Source organism: Ambystoma mexicanum, chromosome 2q, assembly GCF_040938575.1.
Source record: "Ambystoma mexicanum isolate Mex_15411 chromosome 2q, UKY_AmexF1_1, whole genome shotgun sequence".
NCBI lineage: Eukaryota > Metazoa > Chordata > Amphibia > Caudata > Ambystomatidae > Ambystoma > Ambystoma mexicanum.
Genome location: NC_090924.1, coordinates 122,155,050 through 122,168,170, shown reverse-complemented (window position 1 = coordinate 122,168,170; position 13,121 = coordinate 122,155,050). Strand labels below are relative to the sequence as shown.

At 44.7% G+C, this 13,121-nt stretch overlaps 1 protein-coding gene across 1 annotated transcript in view; it reads left to right on the top strand.

Moving 5' to 3' along the window:
• The window catches only part of LOC138569226 (E3 ubiquitin-protein ligase TRIM62-like), a 95,202-nt gene extending 82,285 nt beyond the window's left edge, over positions 1-12,917 (top strand). The window contains exon 2 of the mRNA XM_069647020.1: positions 10,136-12,917. Within this exon, the coding sequence (XP_069503121.1) occupies positions 10,136-11,763 (1,628 nt within the window). The 3' untranslated portion in view covers positions 11,764-12,917. The remainder of the gene's footprint in view (positions 1-10,135) is intronic.
• Positions 12,918-13,121: the final 204 nt, after the last annotated feature.

Below are 13,121 nucleotides of genomic sequence, written 5' to 3'. Positions count from 1 at the left end.
TTGTGCTATGTGTTCTCTCATATTAGGGGAAAAAACCAAGATATCATCTAAATAGATGATGACCGAGATGGAAAGCATGTCGGAGAACATCCGGTCCATGAACCTCTGAAATACCGCAGGGGCGTTCACCAAGCCAAACGGCATTACCTTGTATTCATATAGGCCCAGAGGAGTACGAAACGCAGTTTTCCATTCGTCACCCTTGGCTATCCGCAACAAATGGTAAGCGTTTCGTAGGTCCAGTTTGGTAAAGATTCGAGCACCTTGCACTGCCTCAATAATATCCGTGATTAGGGGCATCGGATACCTGTCACGGACTGTCACTGTATTTAGACCCCTGTAGTCGATGCAAGGTCTAAGATCGGTGGAATCTCTTTTCTTTATAAAAAACAAAGGGGCTCCTGCTGGAGACTTGGAAGGTTGTATGAGACCATTCTCCATGTTGGTATCCAAGTATTTCTGAAGCACTTGTCTCTCGGTCTGAGTGAGGGCGAACATCCTTCCGAATGGCACCAAGGCATGGGGCTCCAGGTCGATAGTGCAGTCCTCTGGCCGATGGGGTGGAAGTCTGGCATGGAGGCACTCCTGAAAAACGTCTGAAAAATCTGAGCAGAAATAGGGTAAAGCATGGATACCTACATGATTATTGGGAAACACCTTGACTGGCTGAAGATCAGCCCGACCTTCCAGAGAACAACAGTTAGTAGCGCAATATGGGGAACTGAAGCTTATTTGGTTCTCGGTCCAATTAATCAGAGGATTGTGTCGTCGGAGCCAGGTAATGCCCAAGATGATGGGAAAATGAGCCGCTCTGATAATATCAAAACTCAGGACTTCCTTATGTTGGTTGATCGTCAAAGTGAGTTCCTCAGTGGTATGGGTGATAGGACCTGAGGACAAAGGCGAGCCGTCTACTCCTTCCACCTTCTGACCTTCTGCCCGGGGAATTCGACGGAGGCCCACCTTGTCAGCCCACACGGTGTCAACAAAGTTCCCTGCCGCGCCACAGTCCAACAGAGCCAGTGTCTCCTCCTGATGGTTTCCGAGGTTGAGTTGTACTGGAATGACCATTAGCCTGGAATCTTCCTTAGACTCGGAAGAGGTCACTGACAGAGAAACATAGGGACGATGGAGATTTCTTAAAGACCCTCGGTCGTTTGTCCCTACTAACGCCGAGGGTAGTCGTTTCCCGACCTCTTGTTTGACAGTTCTGTGCAGTCTCTGAGAAAATGCTGCTCTGATCCGCAGTAGGCACACAGTCCTTTCTCTCTTCTGCGACGTCTTTCAGCAGCGGACAAGGGCGCCCTGGTAGCACCGATCTGCATAGGTTCTTCCGTAATGATGTTAGTAGAGCGACCAGGGAGAACGGGTACAGAGGGGTCTGAGTTATGGCCAGGAGTCCTTTGCTTACGACGTTCAACTCGTCTCTCCTGAAGGCGATACTCGATGTGAAGAGCAGCAGAAAGTAGATCTGTGAAAGTAGGAGAACGAGGAGACCTGGCTAGCTCGTCTTTAATTTCTTCCTTCAGTCCTCTTCTGAAAATGGCATACTGGGCTGTCTCGGGCCATCCGGCCCCGGCTGCTAATGTCTTGAAAGAGGAGATGTATGATAACACGTCTAGCGAGCCTTGCCTGACATCCAACAGGTCTTCGCAGGCTGTAAAGGAGAGCTCTGGTCGTTCGAAGGTGTGCTTGAGAAGATTCTGAAACCCCGGATAGTCCTGCAGAATGGCGTTTCCGCTAGTCACCAGAGGGGTGGCCCAGGAAAGAGCGTTTCCCGTCATGTTGGTTATTAGGAAACCCACCCGGGCCTGATCTGTAGCAAAGGTACGGGGTCTGAACGTAAAGTGAACCAGGCATGCTTCGAGAAACTCCTTTACCTTCTTTGGGGAGCCATCAAATTTCCCCGAGGACAGTGCCATGGGTGGCAATTCCGAGGGAGTAGGTTCCCTAGCCGCAACCATCTGTTTAAGCAAAGCGTTCTCAGTCTTGACCCCTTGTAGCTCTTGGGACATCGCTTGGAATGCCTTCCAGAGCTCTTGGACTTGTTCGTCAGCTGACATCGTGATACTCTTTGGCGTTGCAATCTGTGACTGAAGGGGTACCTTTGACTGTGTTCCCTCCGTACCCACGTTCTCCTCACCTGGGCTTTCCGAGTCGATGGTATCTTGCAGGCCTCGACGTGCCAGGTAGTCTCTCTCTTTCCTCTGGTGCGAGGGCTTGTCACGGAGAGAAGCCACTGTGGCCGCTGGGTGTGAACAGCGGCACAGCGACCCCCTCTCCGGAATCAAACCAGAAAAAGCAGGGAAAAACCCACTAGGGGAAAAAACCCTGATAGGAGGTGCCAAGACTGTTCTCAGAAGGCCAGCAGTCCACCGATGAAGAGGAGGAAGCGAAGGATCACCAAACGCTGAAAACGTCCACTGTAGCGGTCGACCTGGAGAGAGGCGAGGGAAACAGCAGCTGGGAGGTCCGGACTGAAGGTAGAAGTCTTCCGAGAGGCACTGCGGAGGAACACGGGAGCACGGGAGAGAAAACCCCGCGATGACCAGACTCAAGAGCTAGGTGAGAGGACGAGAGGGAGAGAGAGAGAGAGAGAGAGAGAGAGAGAGAGAGAGAGAGAGAGAGAGAGAGAGAGAGAGAGAGAGAGAGAGAGAGAGAGAGAGAGAGAGAGAGAGAGAGAGAGAGAGAGAGAGAGAGAGAGAGAGAGAGAGAGAGAGAGAGAGAGAACGGCAGACGCCGCCTAAAGGGGGTCGGCGGATGGCAAAGGGAAACAAAGTATGGAGGTTACTGGTGACTGGACACCTATGAGAAGTAACCGCGTGGGGGTAAATATTAACCCCTAGTAGAATCCAAAGCGAGGTGCAGAGGAAGAGCGAAGGACCCAGAAACGAAGTAAACAACGGAGAGGGGTTGCAACGCAATGACCTGCCGGGAGGCAGGGATTTTATACTCCCGGCAGCGTTGCGTCTCGCGTTAGGAGCTGCGGCCATAAACACAAAAAAGGGACTAAAGCAACCTTCCCCCATGACCTCTCAAACTCCAACGCGGAAGTAAACGCCAGTCACGGCGATGGCCGCGACTGCGAGTGACAGTCTCCTGCAAAGACTGCACAACTCTGCTCGAACTCCGCGACCGCTCCGCGGTGCTGGGTACGTTTTTGTAGGTCCTCCCACAAAATGGTGGCTGTAGAATGGAGCACAGAGAGAGGCAGCCTGGGTGTCTCCTGCAAAGTCTGCTCGAACTCCGAAAATGGCTATTTCTTTAGACAGAACTGTCTCCTCGGTCTAAATGTAGTTATGAACCAATGCATTTCAGGGCTTTACTCCATCATCAGGGCTATATATGCTTCACGACTGAGTCTTTCAACTTTGATTCCCCGACTTCCCTTCTTGGAATCACCTTACAATCTTAATGGTTACCGAAGGCGGGTGAGACGAATTCAGTGCATGCCAAGGTAAACTTTTTAATTTTAACATACAATTTATACAAACTTTTGTCACAAATTAACACATTACATCACTGGTTTGTGTTTACTTTACTTCCCTTATTCCTCAGTTGTTTGCAAGTCATTCATCTTCCATGCTTCTTCCACCCTCTACTATCTTGTTCTATTAGCATATTCAAATTAGAATTTTGTCCAAATAATCCACAATTGCACAGGTTACATTGTGTCCACCCACAAACCGCCTGTCTTCTATATTATTATTCCTAGGAGCATTTTTGAAGGTAGAATGACCTTTTGTGTTTTCAGTTTCGGGCATTCTACTATCCGGTGTTTGGTGGATTCCACCTCTTTGTTGCAGTGTCTACATTTATTATCTTTTGTTTCCTTATCGTGCTTTTTAAACAGCATTTCTTTGTTTTTGTGAGCATTTAGCCTCAATCTCAAAGCCGTCCCGATGATGTCTTGAAGGGAATGTTTGTAGATATTTTGGCAGCTTACTCAAAGGCAGTCATTGCCATTCCTAAATAAACTGATGTTGAAAGGTTGTTATAAAGTTCAATGTTTTGTATCCCGTGCCATTGTTTCAATTTCTTTTTTGCCATTTGAGGCTGCGATGGAACTGGTTCCATCTTTATGTCTGCGCACTTAAGAATGTTCATCAATGTGTTTACCCATGTCATTAGCAGGCCAGTGTGCTGGTTTTTCCTCTGACGGGGCAAGAATTGTATACGCTGGCTCTGTACACCTTTTTCTCAGAACTAGGATAGATCCACAGCACTGTACCATATAGTGCTTCTACTGCTAGTTCATTTTGAATAATTGTCGTAGAGATGTTTTGGGGAAGTCTTAGTACCCGTCTCCAAAATAGGCCTTCTAAATGGGGCCAAATGTTATGGTTTAAATTCCATCCAGCTTCTGCCCCAAACGTTATTGCAGGGATAACTTTTTGTAGATTGAATGTACGTACTGGGATAACTGTAAACTTCCCATATAACCTGTGTAGTTTTGCTCCTTGTAAGGAAAAGATCGTCATCCGCTGAATTAAGTCTTGGGCCCAAATCCATTCTCTAATTGAAGTACTAAAAAACTCCCAGAGAACGAATTTCAGTAGTTCTTTCAATTACATCATCTGCAACTGACCATTTGAAGTTTTTATTCTTTGTTTCTTTTGTTATCCCAATGGTCAAGATTTTCGTTTTCCCAACATTAATCTGTAGGTCATTTAGTTGCATATATTTTTGTAAGCTAGTTAAGAGCCTTTGCAGACCGATCGGCATAGCGATTACTATCACCAGGTCATCTGCATATATTGCCCAGCTTATATGATGGCCATTTATCTTTGACGGGAAACAGTTGACCAACTTCAGGGCCTCAGGGATATCTGCAATGAACAGTTTAAATAGCAAGGCGGCCAGTGGGCAGCCCTGCTTCACTCCCTTATTTGTCCCAATTGTCTTAAATAAGTCTCCACTTCATTTATTCAAACACAGATACTGGTGTTCGCATGCATTGCCATAACTGGATGTAATATATTCGCTGGGCATGACCATTTTGATAGTTTTTCCCAAAGCATCTCGCAATCGATTGTGTCAAATGCTTGACTCATCATGTCTACAAATCCTTCTTCATTGCTTCGAGATTTAATAGAACCAAATTTACCTCCGTTCCCACTCCCTTTGTGAACCCGGTTTGTCGACAGTCCATAATTCTGGCTTTCATTGCCCATTTTGTTAGTTTTTGCTGCAGGAAGGTAGCCAGGACCTTTCCAATAGTGTCTAGCAGGGCAATTGGGCGATAGTTTGCCGGGTTGTCCCGATTGCCCTTCTTATGAAACGGCACGATCACTGCCGTAACCCATGACTTGGGGGGGAGCAGGGGGGGGGGAATTGATTTGGACTTAGCAATTTTTGCGAACAGGATTTCAATGAATCTTGACCATAGATCCTTATTTGCTTTAAGCATTACATTAGTGAGACCGTCGGGGCCGGCTGCACGAGAGTTTTTCAATTTAGATATAGCCTGTGCGAGATCTTCAGCGGTCTCACAATAGCCCAGTCATCCTGACTCTGCCAGTCTATATTGGTTCCTATGGTTGATGTGGTAAAGAACACGTCAGCAAAATGTTTTATCCAAACACCTTCCGAGACCCTGTTTGTTAGCATAGCACTTTGGTTTAGTGTTCCTTTGTTCAAGATGGTCCAAATTTCTCTCGTTTTATGCTCGTTGATTAAGTTCAGCATTAGTTTTGTGCGCTATTGGTCGTGAATACATGCAAATGATTTTGCCCAATTACGGAATTTTTGTTTCCGTTTTTTGATGGTGATATTTGCTTGACTAACCAGGTTTTTTTTCAGGACTCTAATGTCTTTATCCAAGTTTTTTTTTTTTCGCTATTGACTTTAGCGCTTCAAGCGTGCTTATTTGTAAGATTCCATTTTGTTGTTTCCCTGATGTCTTGAATTGGATCAATAGAGGCGCATCATTTATATGCTTGGCTGCTATTTTAGACATCCTTATTAAGGTTTTTGTTCATTCTTCAATTTGAGGGGCCCAGATTCTTAGCCTGTTGCCTCCTTGGTTAATCTCCAGGTTTTTTGTGTACTTATTTGGAATTTTTGCATTGTAAGCGCCACGTCATTCTCAACACATTGTGATCACTTTTTACAGTCGGTGTGACTATCAAGTTGTCAATTTTGTCCCACTTATTCAAAGAAATCCAGATATAATCTAAGGTTTTGTTACTACCTTGGTGGTTCCAGGTGTATTTTGGAGCTATAGCGCCTTTTACATTGCCGTTTACCATGCACAATTGCGCGCTTCTAAGGTGTTTTTCCAGCGAGAACCTCTACTTGGTAGCCTTGATTTTATTTGTTGATCTCAGGTCCTTTGTTTATTCATGGTATTAAACCACGAAAAATTCAGGTCACCGCATATTATTATGATTAGGTTGATGTATCTCAACAGGCTTCCATCTATTAGTCATTATTGAGTTCAAAAACGTACTTGTAATCTTAGCAGGATTTCAGTACGTGTTGATCAGCAACAGTTCTCATTTTTCCCACTCCAGACTGACTTAATTATAAGATTGTTCTTTGTACAAATAAGTTTGGGTTTTCTGTTGAAATCACTTCCCACCTAGTGCCGATTTTCACCATTGTTATCAGTCATGAAAACGGCCTTCCTAGTTTTATTTATTTTTTTCAGCCTGATTTAATAACACTAGGTAACCGTCTCCTGCTGGAATATTGCGCCGTCACGTTTCCTGCAAGCATATTGCAAAGTTATCTAGGGCCAGAGGAAATTCATTGAACAAATGTAGAAATCCTCTTGTATTCCAGGAGATCGGTGTACAGAGTTCTTCATTTGAGTCTTTTGGTAGCTAATGTTTTTGTGAGTCATCATTCATCGAACAATTGGGGTTCCATCAGTTCTCATTGATAGTTCCTGACTTTTGTAGTGGGGTTTATGTTAAGCCTCATCCTCAGTTCATCCCTTCTCTGTTCATTGGTAATCTCATTTGTTGAATTTTCTTTTGCTAGATCGGACGACATTACCGTTGATATTTCAAAGCCAAAAAAGAGCAATTCTTCTCTTGCTGCTAATGAGGCCTTTCTCACGGCGTAGGAATTTATATAAAAGAATACCTTGTCTGAACATTCTTCAGTCACATATTCAACAATTACAATATCAAGTGATGAAATTGTTTGCCGCAGAGGCACATTATGGAGTAGTCGCATTATATTGCTTCTATTTAGATCTACTTCGTTCTCGTCCGCCAAGACATTTTCCACTCGCAGTTTCCATGAGCAGGGTCTCAATTCAGCTATTCTATTGTCTTCTCTTTCTTTGTTGTGTTTATTAGTTTTTGTCTTTGCACCGCTGTTAGTTTCGGATTTAGATTTGCGAGATCCTTACCCAACTTAATTTCTTTCAGGACCGAATCATTCCTTTTGGTTAGCTTGGCTTTGCTATTTCGGTTCAATGGTCTGCTGCCTGTTTTGACCATGTCCTTCATTGAAGCTGTCATTTGATCCGCCAGCTGACTCTCTAGAGCTCTTAGTTCTTGAAGGCAGGCTGGCAGAAAATATTCTACCATCGTCTTCAGAGGTGGATTCTACCTCTGCAACTTCTTCTGATTCTATGGAGTAGGTCGGTGGGTTACCGAGGTCAATTGATGAGGCGACTGAGTGGTAATTTCATCAGAATCCAAACACGGTCACTTGTTGGGGTTACTTGTTTGGCTCACCTCACTCGATTCTTGAGCTTTGTTTGTTCTGAATTCTTATGTAAGAACAGACTACGTCTAGTGGGAGTTGATAAATTCAGTTTGAATTTTTTTTTAACCGGTTTGTCAGTTTCTTTAGTCCAGCTGTTTTGGATTCCATCTTTTCCTTAATGGTCTTGGGTTCCTTATTATTTTTTTTGTCGCAGTCCTAGAGCCTTGTAATGTTTTTTTCTGCACCTTTAAAGATTGCAAATGTTAATTTTTGATTGTTTGGTGGCATTCTGCTTACTGCTTTTTGTGAAACTTCATCCGACATTGGCGCTACCAACATCACACCAGTATTTGAATCCAGCGTTTTTTCTTTTGCTGCGAGCTTCTGTTCAGTTTGTTTATTTGATCCTTTTAGTCTCGGTTTGAGGCTCCGCAGCTGCACTATTTTCAACTGCCTTGGTTTCCGTATCCACACCATTTCCCAACACCATTGACTTTATTTGGGCAGGTTCAGCCACCTTTTCTTCAGTCTAATATCTTTTGAGCTGCTATTCTCATCTGCTCGTCATTTTTGAAGTCCCAATAAGTTTTCTTCCGTAGTTGGTAGGGGCTCGGATTGCCACCCTAAGCTCTTTTCCTGATTTGGCGCTTTCTGCTCCTTGTGCCGTAGCCATTTCATGCAGTCCAGGACTGCGTCCATTAGATTGACTTTGTCGCTTTGATCTCTCATGGCAAGGTCACTCAAACTATTTGCCAAGTCACTGTCAGTTCAGCTTCTTTCTCGAGACGGGACAACAGCATTCCGTTTAGGGTTTCCATCTTTGTAATCTTTTCATTTAAGTTGCCCTGCATTACTATGGTGTCAGTTATTGTCTCATTGAGTGTTTCATATAGTTTTACAAATGGGATTAGCGCTAGTGATGCTGCTAATACGTTGTTATGGATTTGGATCCCCGCTGCAATCGACAAGTTCGATTTACTACAACAATCTTTGTCGTTTCCATGTATATTATTGGTAGTGTCTATATTTACATGGGTGGTATTAAGCTTCTGTGAAGAATTTGTTGTCATTATCAATTATCACAACCTTATTTGTTGTCAGGAGGTTAGGACCGTCTGACTTTGCCACTTTAGCTAGTGGCGTACTAGTCCGCTCATTCAGCCATGTGGTTACCACTAGTTGTGGTTTTTGCGCGGTCCACTCAGATACCGGTCCTCCTTTAACTTTAGGCAACTTGCCATGTTTCGTGTAACTTTCACTCAATTGCTCTTAGATTAAGTGAACGTCGGCTTTCAGCCGCTCCGTTAGGCGGGCTTCTCGACCCGCAAGATCGAGTATTTTTAATTTGTTATGCGGTACTGTTATTACTGTTCCCTTGGTCTCAACGGGCATCTTTGCATCTACAAACGTGATTTGAATTGATGCTGTTTTGCCGCTGCAATGTTCTGGCTCCGACATCTGACCATTCTTCGATCGAAGCCTCTGTTTCATCTCTTGTTATCGGCCGCCATATTCCCTTGTTTGCACTCCATTACTTTTGTTGCTATTACATCCTGTTGTTATTGGGAAGTCTGAATGCATTCTAATTTTTTTGTGGCATGGTCGAAGTAATGTTAGTATGTTGGCTGTTTGGGACCTTCTCGTTTAATTCGTTTGTCTCCCGTTTCCTTTCACTTAATTTACATGCTTCTGTTGCTAACTTTGATGGAGATGGAAAAGTGACTGCATTTTGCTCAGTGGTGGCAAAAGGGACGGATATCTCCAATAGCTCAATGTCTGTTGCATCAAATGGGGATTGAAAAAATGCAGTGTTTATTTCGATCGTCTCCGTGTTTGCCATATTTGGTGCACTCTTTGAGCCTATCCACTTGTCTGTGAGTGTTTTCATTGACCAGCACGGGGGGCATCTCTTGAGGCACATGATAGAGTGCTGACATGACTAAGTATACAGGTCACATTCTGACGATCGGCGTCTGCTTTTGCCAGCACAGCATGTCCAGGGATCAATGTCTCTGGCTTCGGCAACAACTGAGAATGGGACTGTGTCCAGTCATACCCTTCAAGATCGCATGTTGAGGTGCTTGCCTGCGACAGCGTTTCAAATGCTGAGTAAACTTGCGATTTTGTTTAGGTTTCTGCCGTGTCGGAGGACCCAGATCCACGGCCATTATTTACTAGGTTACCTGCGTTCTGTACGTTCTGCTGCAGACTGAACTCGGCTCGAGTGTCCCAATATTTCTCTTCAGAACTTTGATGCCTTCAATTTTAGTGTTCCTCAATTTCTTATATTGTGGATATATTCCTTAGTCCTCACAATTAAATGCCAAGTAGCAACAGCTGTGTTTGTAGGTAGATACGTCCGCTGGGGGAGTGTCCAAGTTCATGCAGCCTACCTTGTCTTGTTTGTAAAGGTAGTTTGCTTCCAAAGTTTCTCTGCTCTGTACTGAAATTTTTTTTTTTTCGCTTGCAGGGACCAGAAGGATGCAGAGTCCCGCTTGTGCTCTAACGGCAAACTTGGACTGCTCGATCTGCCTGTCTGTTTACCAAGATCCTGTGACGCTGAGCTGTGGGCATAGTTTCTGTCGGAGCTGCATTGAGCAAAGCTGGGATAAGCGAGCCCTGTCGGGGGTCTACACCTGCCCAGACTGCAGGAAAATGTTTAAGGGGAGGCCAAAGGTACAGGGGAACTGGAAGCTCTGTGAAGTGGTGAAATGTTCTCTTGCAACCCACGAGGACCAGGAGGAAGGCTGTCTTTTTTGCACTTACTGCTTGGACTCCCCATCTCAGGCCGTCAAACTCTGCTTGCACTGCGAGACCCTACTGTGCGAAAACCACTTGTTGAAACACAATAAGCGAGTGGACCACATCCTGACTGAACCCACTACCTCACTGGAGAGCAGGCGGTGCCCCACGCACCGGGAACTTCTGAAGTATTACTGCACCGAAGATGACTCCTTCCTGTGTGCGTCATGCTGTGTGATTGGAGAGCACAGGAATCACCAGGCCCAACTCCTCTCTGATGTCTCGGCAAGGAAGAGAGTTGATTTAGAGAGAACTCTGCAGAAACTGACTGTGCAGAGGGACACCACCAACGCACACATTATGGGGCTGCGAAGTCACTCTGGCTTCTTTGGAAGCAAAATGAAAGCCGCAAAGGGCAACATCTCTGCTCTGTTTTCTGATATAGAACTGTGGCTGGCTGCCAAAGAGAAGGTCCTGCTGGAGAGGCTAGCTGCGATGGAGACTGGCAGGTTTTGTTCAATTTCTCATGAAATACAACAGCTGGAAAAGGAAGATGCTGCAGTCGAGGAGAAAATGGCGGGTCTTGAAGAGCTCTGTGCCACACAGGATCCCCTGACTCTGCTGATGGAATGCAAATCCTCTGATGTAAGTGGGAGTGGTGGTGTGGAGCACCCCAGCAAAGGTTATGAAGATCACTGCAGTAAAGAATTGGCAAATGTGGACACTTGGATCTCGCTGACATTAATTAATGTGTTGCAAAGCTTTATCGACAAATTGCCTAAGTTGAAGGCCAATAGAGGGTTTGCTTTAAGGGGGGCTGCAGACCTCACCATGGATGTGGCAACTGCTGATTTAAATTATGTATTTGTTTCCCGTAACCATAAAGAGCTTTGTCACTTTAATCCAAAAAGTTGTATCCATGATGACCCAACTGCCAGGTTTACATCATACCCTCAAGTGATGAGTTCTAAAAAGTTTTCTTCTGGAAAACATTATTGGGAGGTGATAACCAGTGAAAAGGGGGACTGGGCTGTCGGGCTGGCCTACCCCAGCATTGAAAGAGTAGGAGATCCATCGGGTATTGGATTAAATGACAAATCTTGGTGCCTAGAATGGGACAAGAGTGGCCTTTTCACACAGCATGCTTGTAAGGTCAGCCGCCAAGATAAAGAATCTGTGCCGCGCATAGTGGGTCTGTACTTGGATTATGAGGCTGGTCGGCTGTCCTTTTACCGGGTGTCTGCTGAGTCGCTGAAGCACCTGCATACATTCACAGCTGTCTTCAAGGAACCCCTGCATCCAGTTTTCTATGTGCGTGAAAATGGGAGGCTACGAATAAGGAGCCTGTGTATGTAAATGTATGGGAAGATGTGTGTTGGCACTGAGAAAGTAACCAGCGGGAGGACGGGACACAAAATTGAAGCTGAAGGACCTCCGTTAAAAGCAAGTCCACCAAAAGCAAAGTTACATGGTTCAGAGTCTTACTTTGTACATAGCTTACATGTAATCCTTCGTATTGATTAGCAAGAGACCTGCAATAATAATCCTGAAACCTGTGACTGCACAGATGTCTTGGACTACAGCTCCCAAGCTCCTCCCTCATTGATTATGCTAAAGCTGGTAGTAGCTGTAATCCAAAACATCTCGCGTGCCAAAGGTTGCAAACCCCTAGACTTTTTGTGCATACAAGTGAAAATAGTTGATTCGTAATACAAAAACGGTCTTGTTCTCGTAACTATATGCAGGTGCCCACTCAGTACATGCAACTGCTGAGGTTTGCTGGCATGCCTTTACAAAAAGTTGTTTTTCTTTTATCTGAAGTTTTATAATGCAAAGTGGAGTTTTTGAAGCAGTAAATTAAATCCCCTGTCTTCAATCGAAGAAAACGTTCAAATACGTATTCTTCCAGGCTGCTTTTCCTCTCGCATACAACAGACTGGTTAGCGTCCATCCAAGGAAGCCATTGTGCAGTGTATGCAGCTGGATCCACACTGAAAAGTTTCCTCGAGTTAAAATATTTATGCCAATTGAGATATAGCAACCACTGCGCAGGTTATTCACCGTCACTGTAAACTCCCTTAAATACTTAGGCAATGTGCTAGGAACATACCCCCACTTTTGAGGTTACGACACGTGACGGTGCTTGCGGATCATTAAGTGCCGTATTGTCCCAGTTCTTTATTTTGGGTTTTGACTGAAGCCATGTGGGAGTCTGGGACATGCTTATGAGAGTTTGCATGCAAACCCATCTGCTCACAAGGCTGGGAGGAAGAGTTTGGTATGTACCTCTGGGTATCGAGGTTACCCCCCCACGCCCCTGTCCAGGTCTCGAGTCCTCCTGGGTATGCTTTTATTTTATTTCCCCTTGATTCATCCCAGTTTACAGTTTTCTTTTCGCTTCAATAGCATATTGGTCTGTTTTTTTTATTTTTTCATATTATGTTTAGTCTGCTTTTATTCTGCACTGGTGTTTAATACATGCCTTATATTAAATAAAGACCTATGTTATGAAAAAAGTAGCCCCTGTCTACGCAAATTAAAGTATTTTCTAAAGGTCCATGTTTTCATGATTGATATACCACAGTGTCTCTCAAAAAAAAATAAGGCATTGGGCCTCACCACGAGTTGGGCTATAGCCCTTAGATGCAGTGGTAACGCTGTTATGGCCACATTTAATTAAGCGCTAGTCCGATCAAGAGTTGGGCGCTAAATGG